Source organism: Zophobas morio, unplaced genomic scaffold (genome assembly GCF_036711695.1).
Source record: "Zophobas morio isolate AGI-343-1 ecotype UQ-CSIRO unplaced genomic scaffold, CSIRO_AGI_Zmor_V1 ptg000023l, whole genome shotgun sequence".
NCBI classification, from domain to species: domain Eukaryota; kingdom Metazoa; phylum Arthropoda; class Insecta; order Coleoptera; family Tenebrionidae; genus Zophobas; species Zophobas morio.
The window spans coordinates 3,738,400-3,757,025 of NW_026972128.1; the positions used below are offsets into that span (position 1 = coordinate 3,738,400).

Genomic DNA, 18,626 nt, shown 5'->3' on the forward strand with positions numbered 1-18,626 from the left:
TAAATAATGGATTTAAAACATGATATTATATTATTCTGTGTTGCTTCTAATCAATGTAACAAGCTGTTTATGTGGAAAGAATTTAGCTAAAGTAAAAGCAGTTGCAAAATTTAATAAGTTATTAAAAATTTAATAACGCACATATTTTTACCTGCTAAGGAATATAAAATAACCATCGTCCTCTTATATTATAGACATTAAAAAAAGTTATTATAAAGATATTTAAAAACTGCTTCAGGGACGGTCCCAGCAGATGTAGGAATTCTGAAATGTAAAGAATTGGCAAAACTGTTTAAAACAGGTACGTGCTTTAGTGCGTCAGTGAGCCACAGTGGGTAAGGCTATTATGTTGCACTTAACCAAGTTAAGACCTCCTTAAACACAAATTATTATTAATTAATTAATTGTGAGCAGAGAATGTCAAAATTTGTGTGTGGTTCCAATGGTTCAGAATTCCAGAACACTTCATTAATAAGCCTTAATTTGCATGATCCATTCTCCATTGGTTTCACTATCTTGAAATTGAAATTTTAGCTCTAGTCGGAATGGTGGACTAAAGCCGTTTTATTGCTTTTATGCTCATTAAATATATATGTTTCTACAAAAAAAGTTGTCCGGATCAATTTAAAGAACGAAAATTGGATTTACGTTACGATCTGCCACACTGCATTTCTAGCCAGCGCCCATAATAGAACCAGAAAAAAGCTAAACATGAACAAGAAGAAACCGGATAAAAATTTTCGAGGCTCGTGATTTGTGGAAATATCCTATATAACAACACTTATCAGACGTATCATTCAGGTAATGGGCGACTTGAAGCAAGAGAACACAATTCCCTAAAAACAATATCAAACTCAAAGGTCAGTTTGTTACTCTAGTGTTAAAAAGCTGCGAAAAAGTAAATTGCGCTCTCAATTTTTTCAGCAACTATGAATAAATATGAGAGATTTTTTTAATTATATATAGACATACCAATATACATAAAAAAATCATCTCCGTTTTGAGAAAAAATGTCCTTCATATTGTGCGAAAATTTCCTATGTGTTTAATAAATAAAAATTATAAATAATTAAATGAAACTAATTTACAAATGTATTATTTAAATTCTAATACCACCAGTGGCTTCAGGACAATTTTTTTCGTTTCCTGTTATTCTTATTAATTCGCATTTTTATTGTTAAAATTGTTGATCTATTTATATTTACAGGCAATTAAATTAATAAACGCCATTACCAGTTTCATCAAATTCGAAAACAAGTTTGAAATCAAATTTACTAACATACTTAGTTTCAATTTTATTTAATTAGAACTTCCTTCAATATAACGTATTTTAACATTTTTTGTCTTTGCTGCATTAACAAAGTTTAAGTCGATAGCACAACAAGCAAAAATATAGTTACTAAAAACTGTAATAGGTAATTGAATTTGCTTTGTAAATAACAATTCTTTAACATTGCAATAAAGTAACAATAAATTTCTTGATTTGGACTTCTCAAAGTAATGATGTCGCAGGTAAAGTAGAAAGCGAATACAATTTTCAACGGTGTGCATCATCATCTGTCTTTAACAAACGAGATATTAATAATAACTCGTCTGCCAAACTTCGCTGTTCTTGTTCCGTGGTACTAGATACTACTAAAGATTATTTGTCTGTATACATTCCGTTAACTAACGTATTTTACTTATTTACCGTTTCTAAACCGTAACCGGACTGATATTCCTCGTTGTGTGCTTCGGTTGCTCATTAAACCTAACTTAATTGTTTATTTTCAGCCGCTCACCTGTCGAACTCTGTTACTGCAGGCAGCCTACCAAAAACACCCTTGTTTACTCAGAAACTGTATTACAGGAAACAAACGTGAGCTTATAAAAAATTGCACCTCCAAAGTATTTACGTTACTTATTCAAGAGAGGCATTTTTGTCTTTCATTTTCGGTAAAAAATATCAAACGTCACTTTTGAATATCTTTGTACGTTATATATAAAAAGGCTTCGTCAAAGAAAGTGTTGAAGTCTGTGAAAAAAAATTGTTTAGAAGTGTGCCTGAAGCGAATCCAACCTTCGATTTTTTTCTGTTGTCTGTTAATAAATTTAATATCAGCAAGAAGAATTTTAGAAGCGATTCGTACTGTGAACACATTTTTCTATTTATTGGCAAATATTTCAGAGTGGTTTGGAAATATCTGTCGAAGCTTTTGTTCCAACGCTATAAGAATTGTTTAGCTCTTGAAAAATGGGGATACATCATTAAACCATAAATAAAGAAGCAAATTTTTTAAGGTAAAATAGATCTGAAAATAGCCAACAGACGGGAGACCTACTCTTTATATTTTAAGAGCCATGAAACGTCAAGAAAATATTAAATACATTTTATAAGTGACTTGACGCTCGGGAAGTAACAAATTACATAAAAATTAATTACAGCAAACCCTCATGTGAAGAAATTTGTTCATTATGATGATTCGTTTTAAACGTTAAACAGCAAACTTTTGAGGTAATTAAAAAAGAAAAAAAACTAAACAAACGAGTGCTCAAAACACGTCCAGTTTTACTTTCAATTAATTAATTCAGCAGCTGCTTTCCAATCAACAGACTACTAAGCAGCTTTATAAGCAAGGGAACGTCAATAATGGAACACTATTGTCTTTCCAAGCAAAATTACTGCTCGTTTCTCGTTTCTGCGCCCCTTATTTGTTAATAAAATAAATTTATTGATCATTAAATAATTGTAAAATATTACCTCATTTAAAAATTTCCACGACACCTTTTTACAAAGAAAATAATTATTTCACGCCAAGAAATATCTGCGAGCCTAGCAAGCAAAAAATCCATACTGTTAACTCATAACATAAACTTGATGGCGCGCGGAAAAATGATGCCTCTTGTGACAAGACGACAGTAAACCAACCCTCAAACTTGCCTCACGTAATAAGTTTTTCTTATGAGCTTCCAAGTGAGGGATCGATAAATCCATTCGTTCCATTAACAAACTACATACTTGGTGTTAAATTAAAAGCGCGCGCGTTCCACAATTTTACAACGCTAGCACCGGCTGTGAATGAATGGAAGTTTTGTAGAGACCCAACTTGTAAAACTAATTCAATGAGAACCTTTAACTTGTAGTGTGTTCATTTGAAATTTTACAAAGCAACCACAAACAATGAACCCTTCTTTCAGCAAATTGATTTGCGCCACTTCGAAGCGTAATCTATCCAATATATCTTCAACACCTTGTGCGTGATGGGACCGATGTTGGTGACTTTTAACAGATTGCTGACTTAAATTTTAAACACCTAAGATTTGTCTTGGATAATGAGCAGACTCTTCACGTTTAATCAATTTCAAATTTAAGATTATTATTTTAGACCCATGACTTACGCGCAAATGAGCGGCATTCAGGCAAGATTTCTATCACTGCGGGTACAAACACTAAGTAATGATATCCACTATTGAGATTAATAAAATATCTTTCGAGCTCATATAAATTTGTCTGCTGTTCTCTAATCTCACCCCAACAGCGATCACCTGGAAAGTGTCCTACTCTACTCTGATCTACTTGTACTAACCTAATTTGACTGGCATAATGAGACTGTTCGAGAAATATACGAATATAACTTTTTGAATTTCAAATTCTCAAATAAGCTGTTTGGTCCTATATTTACACTGAGGATAACTAAAGGCAAAATATTTTTTGAAAAATTAGCATCGCCTTCCTTTCTATCGATTACTCTAAATATTTGGATATTTTGTAATGGTTTATTTATATTATAGTCTTTGTGCTAGGAACTGTGCCTATTTTTGGTTTAACCCTTTTATTGTGTTTTCTAGTATCTATATCGTGTGCACTTCTTCGGTATTAGATTTATCTTCAATTGCTGTGAGGGAGTCCGTTTATTTCCGCTGTTCCAAGGAAATATCTCTGAATTTTGTCTTTTGTATAAATTTTCTGAAATTTTGTTCCTCCATTGTTTCCTATCATTATGATTATTATTAAGTGTGTTGAAAAAACCGTTTTGCAGTGGATAATAATAAACACGAATTATCACTTCTGATCGCAAATTCTAATAGCTTTTTGAAAGAAAATTAATTGTATATTCAAATAATTGGTGGTTTTCACGTCTTAAATTCGGACACATCATTTTTAGACCATCCATGTATCAGTTTGAATTCTCAGTCAAAAACAATAGTTTAGTAGTAACCAATAATTATTAGATGTAGCGGATCGTTAATAAGGAGAATGGAGACAATCTGTTGAACATAAATAAAATGCTGAAAACTCTGTCTTTGGCTGGTGTATATATTTAGGTTTTTAATGAGACAGAATAATAAAAAGCAATATATCTACCAAAAATACTCACCAAAACCCTTTTTATGTAACGAACACTATGGAAATAAAAATAGCACCTAATGAAAAATAAATTTTAGTGCGTGCAAAGAATCTTTAACAGTAACTCAACAACAAGTCCATTTCAGAGCTTACAAGAAATCTCTTACACGTTTATATTTCTAAATATAGTAGACAAGAGGCAAATAAATCTCATTATCATAAATCAGTCCTTCCCGAGAAAGTAGGCGCAATACGCTCCAACAAACTCAATTTTTCTTTATTAAACGATTTATTTATTACGCGTATTACTTTACGTATCGTTTCCTGCCATTTAATAAAACGCGCATTTACATTTTGGGGGATAAAAGCTGTCTTGCAAATATTTACATTGACACATAAATCTTTCGTTTCATCCATTATGTAACCTAATGGTGTACCCTTCTACGACACAAAATTGCTTCCAATAATTCAGTGCTTTTTAGAAAACGAAAGTAATTTAGTACGAGAACAGAAGCTGCATAGTAAATTATCGTGTAGAAAAATAGATTCAATTGCAGTCTCATTATCTAAGTGTGATTAAACTTTCCGACAATGAGGCGACAAGAAATTTAACGGTGTTTTGTTCTAATGCGCTTTTTGTAAAAGTAATGACATACCTCGACGTATCAGAGTAATTTATCAATTTATGGGAAAGGTTTATGTGCTTCTATTAAGTTCACAATGTGGGAAATATTTGACAGAAATTGTTTATACCACTCATGTACATTAAGATTTTAATCTGATAATAATTACACGGTTGGTTTTGTCAAATTGTAGACGTAGCAATCTTTGTCGGGGAAAAGAAGTACTTCTTCATTAATTAATTGTTTATTGTTAAAGATAGAAACTGAATGGCTGCTACTTTTAACTTGTTAAATCTTAGTTACAATATAAAATATAACGTTTCTGTATTTACTTTACTTAGGAAACATCAAGCCGTTAGTTCACTTAAGTTAATTGAAAAACACTTCCAGTTTATTTGCCAGTAAAAAAAAAGTTAATAAGTAGTTCTAGCGCATAGATGTTTACATGAATTTTACTGCTTCCTATCTTATTTAAGTTTTCGGATCGTTTAGAACAAGCAGACAACTTAAATACCGACATAGAGAATAAATATTTCAAAATCACGCATCAAAAATTTATGGCGCAGCGTTCTGAAATATTTAGTTCTCAGGAAAGATATTAAAAAAACAAGTGCCATAAAAAGTTATTTTGGAGTACGGATCCCCAAATTACAATTATCATTCATTCATGCTTCATTCATCGTTAAAGGTCACTGCGAAAGATTATTCGTTGTATAAAAAAATGGTGGTCCTGAGAAGGACCGATTTTTGGTAATGCTTCACGGTGATCGACTTTTTATTCTGGGTGTTTGGTCCTTGTCACAACGATTCCACATTGTTTATTACAACAAAAATAAGAACACCTTAGAATGGTACTACCTTTTTACAAACAATGTTGAAAATGTTGTCCTTGACTAGCAGTACAGGGTTTAGAGCCTCGCAACATGTTTGTTGATAGTAAAAAAACCACCGAGTGTTCCCCGAACTGTAGCGTTTGCCACTTCCACTCGTTTTTGAAGCTCTCTCTCATTTGTGTAAAATCATTGTTGAAATTGTACATCTTGAAGAGCGTGTGGATTTTCATCGGATCAAATGTGAGTGTAGTGATTGTTGAAAACAGCTTTGTGACTGCTGTAACAACCATTTGCAGTAAATTACACAATGTGGAAAATCAGCGGGCTCCTAACCTTGTACTTTTTCAACACGGCGAGTACTGATGTCGGGCTCTTCTTCGACGCGTTCCAAAATTTGTTCTTCAGCTTACAGTATTCTTTAGGTCCTACTATGGCCACGATCGTGAGTTTGAGGCACACGCGAAGCGACAGTGATAAACTGATACATGACTCCCCGTATCGTCTTTATGCACGTTCCTTATCTATCAGTGCACCTTTTTTGTGGTCCTTAAGCCTGTTCGCTCTGTGCCATTCATTGTAGTAATTGTAGGTCAGGAAGAACTACCAACAGCGCGTATAACAATTTATATTTAATTTCAAATAATTTTTTCCAGACATTGCTACCACTTAGGAACGGGAAATTTACACAGAGCAATAATCTTATTGCGAGCTATTCCCCATTTTTTTATTGCACATATTTCGAAATCACCGTGTATATACCTGCGCTGCTTTTCAAATACCCATGGAAGGTGCTTGATATTTGAAGTATTTGGTAATGGTAATTGCTTGGCACTTTACTTGGAAAATAATTTAAATCGTACTTTGTATTTAGTACGTTTGTTGCTTTGTTTAGACAGCTCTACCAAACAAAAATGTTTGCATTAACAAGGATCACTGCAGTATTTTATAAATGACTTTTTTCCATTTTATGCAGTAAAAGTCATTTTACTGAAATTATTTATTTTGACTATAGCTACAAAAATTAAAAATACAATTATTCTAGTTTGGGAAAAATTTTGCACCCCGACTTTATTATTTATGTATTTTGAAAGAATGTTCTGCCGACACCATGCAGTTCCTAGTTATATTTGCACGATCAAAGACAGCCATGGATTTTTGAAGAATTGTCTGTAATAGAATTTTGATCTTGTTAGATTACTATCAATTTGAGAGTTTGAGTTAAAAATGCAACGATCAACGACAAACTTTCAAAAATTCTTGGTTGTCTTTGGTCGTATTTTTTATTACTCTCTCGGTACTATTAATGGCATTCCAAAAACTATTTTGTTGAAAACAGTGAATGTAAATTTAACAATAAAATGCATTTTTTTAATAGTACTTGTACAATGGATTATATTGTTAACCAAAGCTTCGTCAGTCATTGCTTTCTATTAAAAAATGGAAGTATTTGGAATATGCGATAGCCTTGTAGACAACAATACGTTGAATATAGTTGAGTTACAAATCACAGTTTTTTAAATACTAAAAATGGAGTCCCAAATTTAAAATTGTCAGCGTTATAATAATATTAATAATAATAATAATAATACTTTATTTTTCTACAGGCTTAAAACCCAATTACAGAAAAATAATAATTAAGAAAAAAAACAAATCATTCTATAAAAGAAAAAAGAAAAAGCAAGTCATTCTAAAAAAAGAAAGTTCTATCATTTATTTCTATCAAGTTATCATTTATATTCATAATATTTCATTAAATACAGGGTGTTCATTTTATCTGTTCACGCCTGACAATTTTCGCATAGGCAACATATTATACACCCCAGGGACGACTTCATCTAATTTAATTTTTTTTTTAATAAACAATCATAGCAATCCCAAAAAAAAAATTACAAAGATGTCAATGCCAAATAATGACAAAATTGAAAAAATAATTAATACTGAATTTCAGTTCAGGTAAGTGTCCGTTTAAATTTGCTTCAAAAAATTTGGACCAATGACGTGGTTACCAACAATTCCACACCAAGTATTAACTTCGAAAACTTCTTGGCAGTGGTTTTCCTGATACTAATGGGGATTTTGCTGGGCAAAGTAATGTGAGTTGTGTCTGTTTACACAACCGTTATTGGTAAATGTGGTTTCATCCGTAAACAAAACGTTAAATAAAAAATTTTGATTTTCTCATAATTGAAGCCTCACGAATTCGCAAAAGACTAACCGTCGGATAAAATCGCGTTCTGATAAACGTTGGAAAATTGTCACATGGTATGGATGATGTCGGTTTGCCTGTCACTTTGACTCACGTGGTGATTTTCTGCTACAATTTCAATTAGTACAACTTCATTATCCGACGGTGTTACAGTTCGATTTCTAACGTTATTTTTTTTTAATTGTCCAAATTCTTGTAAATTTTTTTCAAGTTTTCTAAACACTTGATTTGAGGGAGTTCTTCTATTGGGATATTGCCTGGCGTAGAGGCGAACAACAGTATCAAAATTTTTGTCACACTTTCCCAATATTAATAGTATGTCTGTTTTTTCAGAATTGGAAAACATTTTAAAGCAAACGAAAACTGAAAATATTTGGCTAACAAAAATAATTTGTTATAATTTTGGTTCTGATCAATGCTATCCATGCGTTCATTATTATAAAATAAAAAATCTGTTTATGCAACGTAAAATAGGTTGCTTATGCAGAAATATTCAGGCGTGAACACATAAAATGAACAGCCTGTATATTAATTGTGAAACCTGCACTTACCCGCATGACTTAAAACTTCTCACCATCATTCACTTATAGACAAACAGCATTCGTTGATCACGTACACATCTACAAATTTTTCTCACCTGACGAAACCGCAAGACGTGGAGGCGACCTTTCCAAGACAAACAATAAATCGAAAACTGGAAATATGACGCATCCCTTTCATTCCTTCATATTACGGGCAATGTTCTGTAAAAATCAAACGACGTTCAGCACAATTTAGTTTTGAACGCGAAAATATTACAACCGATTTAGATTCATGTCTGGTGATGAAATTGCAGACTATGCATAATATCTGAAAAAAACGTTTCACTCGTCTATTCCACCTGCCTTATAGAGGTTCTGATCGATATCTTTGTAACATTACATCTACCCGTGATACTATAGTCTGCGCTAAGAAACGATAGCTTAGAAGTAGCAATAAAATATCTCTTGTCACAAGATTATACTCAAGGGATCTATATTTGAGGAAACCTATATTTAGGAGAGTTTTATCAAAAATTGTTAATAGGAAAAATGGAATGGAAGATTGAGATAACGCGTACGAATATCCTACATGTTGAGCAAATTTTACAGGAAGCTATAAATGGTTTAAAGTTATTTTTTAATTTTATGAATAACAAATTAAAAACTTGCTGTACGAGTACCTACACTTGTTTCTTACAACTGTAAACAGTATTTTTTTTTAATAGAGTCTATTACTTGAAACAAACGCATATTAGTCTACTTCATTTTGCTGTTAAGTCCAGTCTGTTGTATTTTTTTTTTCAAAATAATTTTCAACTGTATCTCCTTTGGAATAATTAAAATTATGATCACAGAAAGAGAGAAAAACTTGTTCTATATTGTGATTTGGATTTAGCGTGGTACATATATCGCTTATTTTAAATACACAGTCAATCTATGTCATGTTTTGATTATATCTGTGGATATCGTAGAGAGAACAATAAATACGTTAAGCCTAATGGAATTCCTGAAATAGGATAACGTTTAAATCGACAACTCCAAAAATAAATATCATGAAATATTGTTTTTTTTTTCTTTAACTAAATAAAATTTCAGAACATAAATAACAGCCTTCCTGCAACAAGTTGCGAACCAATCAAAACTAATCGCGAAACTTCCAGTCAAGAGATTACATTATCGCAACAAGTTTCTTTGTGGTATACCCAATAATATCCTGACGTCGATATAAATTTCGCTGATTACGGACAACCTTTCAGGAAATCGTTCCTTTATTGCCGAAGTAATATAAAATTGTTATTATAGTCCCAAACAAGATAACAACTGCATCAACGGTATAATCCATCATATTTTATCTCGGCTTCTGTTAATTTCGATTAAGTCGAAGCCGGTGAATGTACGATTGCCTCTTAAATATACACCTCGTGGTAAAAGTTTTGTTTGCGCTTGTGGGAGTTTTGACGAGTTGCGACAGTAAATTACCTTTGTCGAGCTTTAAGCGGAGAACTTTTTCTTTGCCGGAAACTTTCATTTGTCGCTTTGCCAAGTCTGTGCTGTACAGTGGGGTGTTTATTTTGGCGCGTCTAGACGTTTTGTGGAGGTTTTGAACGATTTGTTGCTAAAGTAACGTATTTGGTTATCAAAGACAGTTCATATTGTATAGAATGTGAGCAGGTGGATCAAATAAGACAGTACTTTAGAGTAGCTAAAACACCACATATCATACAATAGTTCAATGTACAAAAAATAATTTTGAACCAACCCGTAACGATGAATACAGGATACCGCTATCAAAAAATTAAAGACACTTTATTACAGCAACTTAGTTTATCCCGAAAAATGGTTAAATATACAAAAACGCATCTCAGAAAAATTCATAACTATCATAACACTCACTTGATTAATATCGAAAAATTATTCTACTGAAAATTATTAATTGGTACACACGAAACTCAATTAACTAATGAAGTTCGCAGGATATAACAACTTTCTGGTCAAAACTTTGGTGTCGAGAATTTGAATTTAATCAATTTTCCCAGTGGATTTCTCACGTATCCGGGAAACTCTAAAATTACACCAACGAATGATAACACTTGACGAATGCCAAACCAAACAAGATCCATAATTATTTCTGGATCAAGAAGTTCACCTGTGTACACTTTCATTTGCTAAAACATTTGAACCATTTCTTCGTAAATCTATCCACATTTCTAAAATTTAAAATATATCCCTTCAAATAACTTTGAAGTGATCAAACCATTAAAGTAGATCCAATAATTTTTCGAAGACGTATCTTTCAAGGAGATTCCCTTAGGCCACTATTGTTATGCTTGGCAATAAATTCTCCCTCAGCCAATCTTCACAGCTACAAATAAGATTTTAATATTAACGTTTAGAGTTCTGTAATATAGAGGAAGATGATTATATAAACTGACATTTAAAGAGAGTTAATCGGAAACGTTTGGATCTATTCAGGTTATAATTGCTGAAGTTGACTGAGAAAGGTTGAGTTTATTAATTACGTTGACAGTTTCAATTGACACTAAAGTCGTAAACAATTTTCACTTAGTTTTATTTAAAAACCACATGATGGGAACATACTTAAGTAGATACTATCGTTTGTTCCTTTATATATTTAATTAATTATTGTCTTAGAAAGTAAAGTACTGACATAGATGTTTTTACTTAAAAGTCATAGTGCTGAACATGTACATGTACTTTTTTCAGTTTAGCAAAACTCGCTCGCAAGGAACTTATAAAAACCCAGCCCTGCAGTGAGAATGCACTTATCCAAAATCTTCACAATCTTCGGCCCCTTTTAATTAATTTAAGCTTCCAACGGATCATTACCTCGGTAGCAAACTACCTAAGCCGTTAGTTTCGACTTTATAACGCCCGAAGCTCCCGAAAACCCACTGCACAAAACCATCCACGATATCTGCTGGCAGGCTACCACGTTTAAGAAAAGTTTTAATTACAGTTTCCTTTTTGCACACTACATAAATTAAACGAATTTTCTCATGAAGCTTCCCCGACCCGGAAAATTGTGGAACTTTTAACGAAATTTCACATTCAGACTGTGGATGTCGGCCAAGTTCGTCTCAGCTTTTTGCGTTTTTTATCGCGTTTCTACCCACATCAGTCGAAATTTCCCTACGTATAGTTTTCAGCAATAAAAGTTTTTCTGAAAAAAACTCCAGTGCGTGATGGAAGGCAAACAAACTGTCTCGACGAAACGCCTTTCTATTAAAATTTACTTGTTTTAAATCCGATTAGTTTTATCCGTCTGGGTCACGATTTATCTGCTGGTAGTTAATGAATTGGAGATCAGTAGTTTAGGCCGAGCATCTAGACGAGAAAGGGCTTAAAAATTGCGATAAAATATGAATTCCTTTGACAGTTGGGCATGCGGGCAGAGGGTGGGTGAGAATTTTTTTGGTGATGACGCAACGACTAGACAGTAAAACGCCGGTAAAAGTTCGTCGATAATTGGGTAGCAGTTTCGTTACATACTAAAAATAACCAAATTATTGCCATTTTCGTGTTACGTGTTTGTGGATCATTTGTTAGTTTAAGAAAATTTAATAAGAAGTGCGTGCAGTGTATTTATAAAATTTTATTCTATTACGCTGAAAGGAATAATGTTATTTATTTATGTTTGGAATTTATTAATCCGTGAATATGGAACCAAGAAGTTTAGAATAAAAATATGTGTATTCCAAAATATGTATCAGTTTTTGTTTTCTACTGGTATCTAAAAATAGTAATTTAAATGATAAAGGAAACGCACATTTTATTTTCCTTGGAGGACTTGAATTTTTAAACAAAAAACTACACTCATCGCTTGGTTTCTATCGCCCTTGTTCGTAAGGAGGCTTTGTGTATAATTAAATTACTTTCGTATTTTCCACAGTGAAGAACTAGAAGACACTACACGGTATATTCGTTAATTTTACTTACACCAAAAACTTGATGATCTTTATTCTTACTTACCAATAGGACATTTCTTCATGTAGATACGTCGCGTTTGAAATTTCTATAAATAAAGAAAAATACTCCACAGCATTCAGAAAGTGTAGAGCAGCATGTTTATAGGCTGAGAAAATGACAAATACATAGTTTTCATTTGTTGTATAATATATGTATAATATGTAATATCGCATCAACTATAAAATTTTGGATAAAGGGAGGCTACGATTAGGCTTGTTTTACTTTTTTTCAATAAATATTAGCTTTCTGCGTATGATGTCCTATATGCGTTAATCGCTACCTTCCTTGATTGTATTGTATATAACGATCGTGTAACAATAATAATAATAATAATAATTTTTTTTCACTAGTAGCCATGAAGCATGGAACTGTCGACTTGTTTGAAGTAGTAAATTTCAACTTTTGCTATCAAGGTTAAAAAAGAAGATTGAGGTTATGTATGAAATACTTGATGTTATTATTTCTTAAAAAATGAATAAATGTGTGCTACTAACATTTTACTTGAATATACGTATGGTAGTTGGTAGACGGTAAAAGATAAAATGATTAATTCAGCGACAAGTGTAAACGGTTTTCTTTGTGTATTGTGTTGAAGATTTAGGTTAAATTTGATTAGAAATTAAAACAAAATCATTTGGCGTAAAAAACTTGAAGATTTATTTTTTTTCAATTTATTGTCTAATTTACGGTTTCTACTAGTGAAAAAAATAGTGTATAGACTACGGTTGTGACGCCACTTCTAGACCTCGCGCTTTAAAGCCCTCGATCGACGATGCGCGTCTCGGGTTCTAATTTGCGATCGGTCTAGAATGCTTCGCTTCAAACCTTGATTAATAATATACTATTTTATCCTTGCGTTAATAAGTGTCCAACGTTGTGTAATTTGCATAACTGAAGAAGAAAAAATGAAATCTGGTGTTCGACAAAATGTGTATTATATTATATAATATAATAATTAATAATAATATACTATTTTTAAGAGTTTGTAGATTAAAGTCCTACGAACGTTCAAGTAAATGTAAAGATAATTTGTAGCAATGTGGTGAATTTGAAACTTTATATTCGAATTTTCAGCTCCACTCTACCTCACATTATTTTCGGAACGCCTGCCTTAAATTTACTTGTTAAATTATTTCATTCCTATAAATTTGAATTTGACCTGTAGTAATCAGGAAGTCGATTCAAATTGGCTAAATTATTTCTTAAATTTCTACGTTTCTTAAGAATTGTGTATTGAGACGTTCGGTCGTGATTTAATAAAGTAATATTTTTCAATAGCTGCTGTAATTACCGTTTTTTAATAAAATAATAAATGGCAAATATAGCCTTTAATACAAAAAATTCTAAGTAAAATATTATTCTAATTATAATTTTCAGTGTGATGCCTGCAACCAAATAAAATAAACTTATACTCTTAAAGTTGCTAAATTCAAAGCTTAAAAAAATTCACAAAACATCATTTTACAAGAGAGTAGGTGAACTTTTTTATTTGAAGCTAATTGTCATAAGTATTTTAATTCTCGTTACGTCAATATAGCGATTTTAATGATCTTAAAATGGCACGAACTTTGCGGGTGACATTATAACATTCGACCAATTCGTGATGTGCCTTGAGACAAGGCTTAAGCTATTACACTAGACATTTGAAATTCTATATCGCCAACACTTTGCTATAAATTTCTTAAAATGTTTTGTGAGAAACTTTTACTTTTTTCACAAAAATGAATTCTATTCATTGCATGCCTGAAAAATATTACGAACAAAACTCTCGTTATCAACAGTTACAAATATCAGTCAGTAAATACTGTGGCACGACGATAACAACTCTATCCAGAATTAAAAAATCGTTGGCATTTTTTATCTAAACACTTCCAGACCCATGCGCCTATTTATAAAACGAAGTGTTTCCAATCAATTCATTAAATATTTTCGATGAAATTCGCACTGATTAATATTTGTTTTAACTCTATGAAAACACGATATCATATACGAAAAAATACACAATTCGTCTTTATCTGGCTCACTTCCCTGTTACCGCTCCTTCGAAAATTAAAACGCTATTTATTATTTTACGCCCGGTTAACTTCGACCTCTGCTGATAAATCTTCCTTACAAATTCGCCCCCAAAATTTACATAAAGCAAATTTATCGCTTGAACTTTGGGATTTTTAATGTTTTCACCACAAATTTTCTTTTCTTTTCAGAGGGAAGTAATCCAAGCTAAGTCACATGTACAAGCTGAGCCCACCCGACATGGCTTCAGAAAATGCTACACGTGTTTTTGAAAGCAGAGTCGATAACAGCACCAGTAGCAGAGATGAAAATTTGGCAAGAGTGGAAGTGGCAACATTGGCGATCATTTTTCTTGTTACTGTGATTGGGAATAGCACGGTGCTGCTGGCCCTGTGGACCAGAAGAAGGTATTTTTAAGGGTTTAAAATAATCACGAACAGAAAAAAAAACTTCGTTGAATTAAAGTTTTAATGTATTCAATATCAGGGGAGTCGTGATTTTCGTGTGATTATTACCCACAACTTCGTTTCAGTAACTGAATTTTACACTCCAAAAGATCCACTTAGTCCTTTATTCTATAATAGAGCTGTGGGCATAGATTTACGAAGCACTAATCTGCAATAACTAACTTAGACATCTGCTTCAATTTGATACAGACAATCGAGGTGAAATAAGTTTCCTTTATACGGATTTCTTGAAAGCATTTTATCAAATTGACAATTTTATTTTTCTTGAAAACTCGACACATCTGGATTTAAGTTTTTTTTTTACATTATTTTATTCAAACTGAAATTCAAAGATAAATGTGATTTAAAACTTGTTTGATTTTACCTGAAGCAACAGCTTACTTTTATCGTCAAAAGCTTGTTTTCAGGAACTTCAGGCAGACACTTACCGAATTGATCTTTGCAGCAACACTCTCACGTTTTTGTTCCGTTTCACTTTACTTAGTTAAATGAAGTCCCAGTTGTAAATATTTTCTAATATTGACTACAACGTTTAGAAATCTATGTGACAAAACATTAAAAATACACCTTTAATATCAATCTAGTGAAAGATACAAACACCGAATGTAATAAAACCCCAGTAAATATTTTCTAAGATTTACAAGACATGTGTTAATATTATATTATGGATGATAAGTACTATAAGAAATGATTCAATTTTGTGTGTGGAAAATTAGACTAAAGATGTTGTGTATCAAGAACAAATTATTAACAGTTTCATCCATTGTGTTTACACACTAATTAGCTCTGAAATTCGATTATTAGTTAATGAAATTTTTCTTGAAATTGTAAGTCTTGTAGTTACAGTACGCTCTCAATTTTGACACATTAAAGTTTTAATCAATCACGTGAAGATTATTTCCGATTATACTAGAATCGCAGAACAGATGTAATATTAAGAGCTCGTAATCAGTATGTGGACAACGAACCTTGCTTTACCATTTAGTTAAGCAACATGTGTCTTAAAACTTCAATACATTCAATAGAATCAAATGCCTAGCAAGTACTCGTAATTTTAACGTTAGCTTCAATCTACTCACCAATAACGCATTTGCAGAATACCCGGTTATAATGTAAATTTGTCAGAGTTAACAAAAAATTGCATCAAACTATCTAGTACATATTAATTGCTTTGATAAATTTAACGTCATTTTTACTAAATGAATATTACATTTATGAGTTATCTTGCTATTTTTAATTTTGATTTATTATGGCAATTATGAGCATAATTCATTTAATTTTATCATGGTTTCCAAAAATGACACACTATTTATTGACATATAGTGAATGTAAAAAAAAATGTGGATCGTAAATCATTCAGTATTTGTAGAATATATAAGCTTCTAAAAACCGGACTTTAATTTATTGCTCTTTGAAACAAAGTGGCTGATAAACCGTTTTTTTTTTTAGGGACTCCGGCAATACAAATCTCATATTAAAATAAACAGTGCGCCAAAAAACGAATTTATTTTTTCACGCTATCATCAATTAGACGCACAGAAAAAACATATAGCATCCTTTTGATAGCTAATTATTCCAGACAATCTACTCATTGCCAGATCCAATATAACTAAAACGTTAAATTAATCACCGGCCCAAGTTAAGATAAATTATTTCAAATCAGCCTGTCACGACAGGACTAATTGAAGCGTTTCATTCAAGACTCTAATAAGCTTAGTGCATACCTTCAAACTTTAAAATTTAATTCCCATTCATTAACATTCCCTTTACTTCCTCAATACACTCATTTTCCCTTTCACACACCCACACAACTCTGATTAGAACGAATCGTATCGATAATTCAACTTTCAGCTTCGAACTCAATTAATTATTGCAGATACGCCGGCCGAAAGAAATTATCTCGAATGTACTTCTTTATCCTGCATCTGAGCATCGCCGATCTGATAACGGCATTTCTGAGCGTCCTTCCCCAGCTGGCGTGGGATATCACCTACAGATTCTACGGCGGCTTCTTCCTGTGCAAGCTCGTTAAGTATGGGCAGACATTGGGGCCATATTTAAGCTCGTACGTCCTCATGGCGACGGCGATTGACCGTCACCAGGCCATCTGCTACCCCCTGACGTACTGCTCGTGGACTTCCAGGAGGTCTAAAGTCATGGTGTACTTCGCGTGGATCGCCAGCCTAGCCTTCTGTATTCCGCAGGTATGTTATTTGACTTTTCTTAAACGTTGTGCTTTTTAAAATAAATTTCAATGCCACCTAAGTGTCATAAAAACCCCTTAAAGACCCTTGTACCCGTGGAATATTAAACTGCAGGAGACTTTTTTATGAACTTCGTAAAAGTTCAATTCACATAATAAAATATTTCCTCATTTCATAAAAATACGAATATTAATTCCATTCCTTATTATTAGGACCCACCACTGACCCGAAAATGACCGGCATTCAGACAAGACTTCTATCATGACGGGTACTAAAAGCAAGTAATTAAATGCATTGATTAGATTAATAAAAAACTTTTGAGATCTTAGAACTTGAGCATACATATTCGTCTGCTATTTTTCCCTAATCTCATACCATACTCAAGAGCCTAGCGTAACTACCGATCATTTATCCACGCATCCCATGAAAAGTGATCTACACTACTTACTCTCACCTGCTGGTGCTAACCTATTCTGACTGACATGATGAGACTGTTCGATAAACTTCCGAACAATGTGGCATGTTTCAAAAAAACAGCTTTTAACATTTTCACAATTATTGCTTCATTTAAGTGTAAATATTTCAAATTCTCAACTAAACTATTTGGTACTACACCTACATTGGAGATAACATTGAATAGCAAACAAGAACCCTTCTGTTTGAGCGTATAAACTTGATTTCTTGAGCCAAATCAATGACACTTTCTTGTTGATGTGAGTTTCGTCTAGCTCTTTGAAGAATTTTCCATGCAGTTGCTTTTGTTCCAGCTCACTTATTATGTTGTCTAGATTGTGGGGTCTGGGGATTTCTTCGGTATTGGATAGATTTAAGGATGTGTGGTTTAATTCTGTCCTATGGCGAGAAACAGTTCATTTCTTTCTGCGCATCTGGAATATTTCTTCAATTCCGAAAGTTGTCTCTTGTATAAATGTTCTATGTTCTGGAATCCTCTTCCTCCGTTCTGTTTTAGTAATGAAAATCTTTCAATTGATGACTTCGGATGATGTCTTCTATATTGTGTGAATGATTTTCGTGTTGAAATGTTGAAACGTTTAAATTTTCCAAATCAGTTTTTGACCATTTAATTATTCCAAAAGAATATATTAGCAGTGGAACACAGAATGAATTTACTGCTTACATTAAATTCTTTCCGTCTGATTGTGTCTTCAATAGTAATTTACACAACTAGTTCGGGATAGCCTGCTTCCCGCATGAACGCTTGTTTGCGGCACGACCGAAGGGAGTGACGCATTTGCGTGAATGCGGGAAGCAGGCTCACGAACGTGTTGTGTACAATATTTTTTGCAACGAATAAACCTTTAAACTGAAGAGATTAACTGTGAGTTATTTATAAACAACGGCATTGACAGCGCCGTCAACACGTCACAATGTTGGCACTACCCGAGTATTTTAAGGTTACCATGGCAACGGAAAGTTAAATGCAC

At 32.7% G+C, this 18,626-nt stretch overlaps 1 protein-coding gene across 8 annotated transcripts in view; it reads left to right on the plus strand.

Moving 5' to 3' along the window:
- Window positions 1–18,626, plus strand: part of LOC135134331 (mesotocin receptor-like) — a 211,768-nt gene that overhangs the window by 156,104 nt on the left and 37,038 nt on the right. For all 8 annotated transcript variants that reach the window (XM_064062973.1, XM_064062975.1, XM_064062977.1 and 5 more), the window contains 2 exons: window positions 14,702–14,917; window positions 16,854–17,181. In XM_064062973.1, coding sequence (XP_063919043.1) covers window positions 14,727–14,917; window positions 16,854–17,181 — 519 coding nt within the window. In that variant the 5' untranslated portion in view covers window positions 14,702–14,726. The remainder of the gene's footprint in view (window positions 1–14,701; window positions 14,918–16,853; window positions 17,182–18,626) is intronic.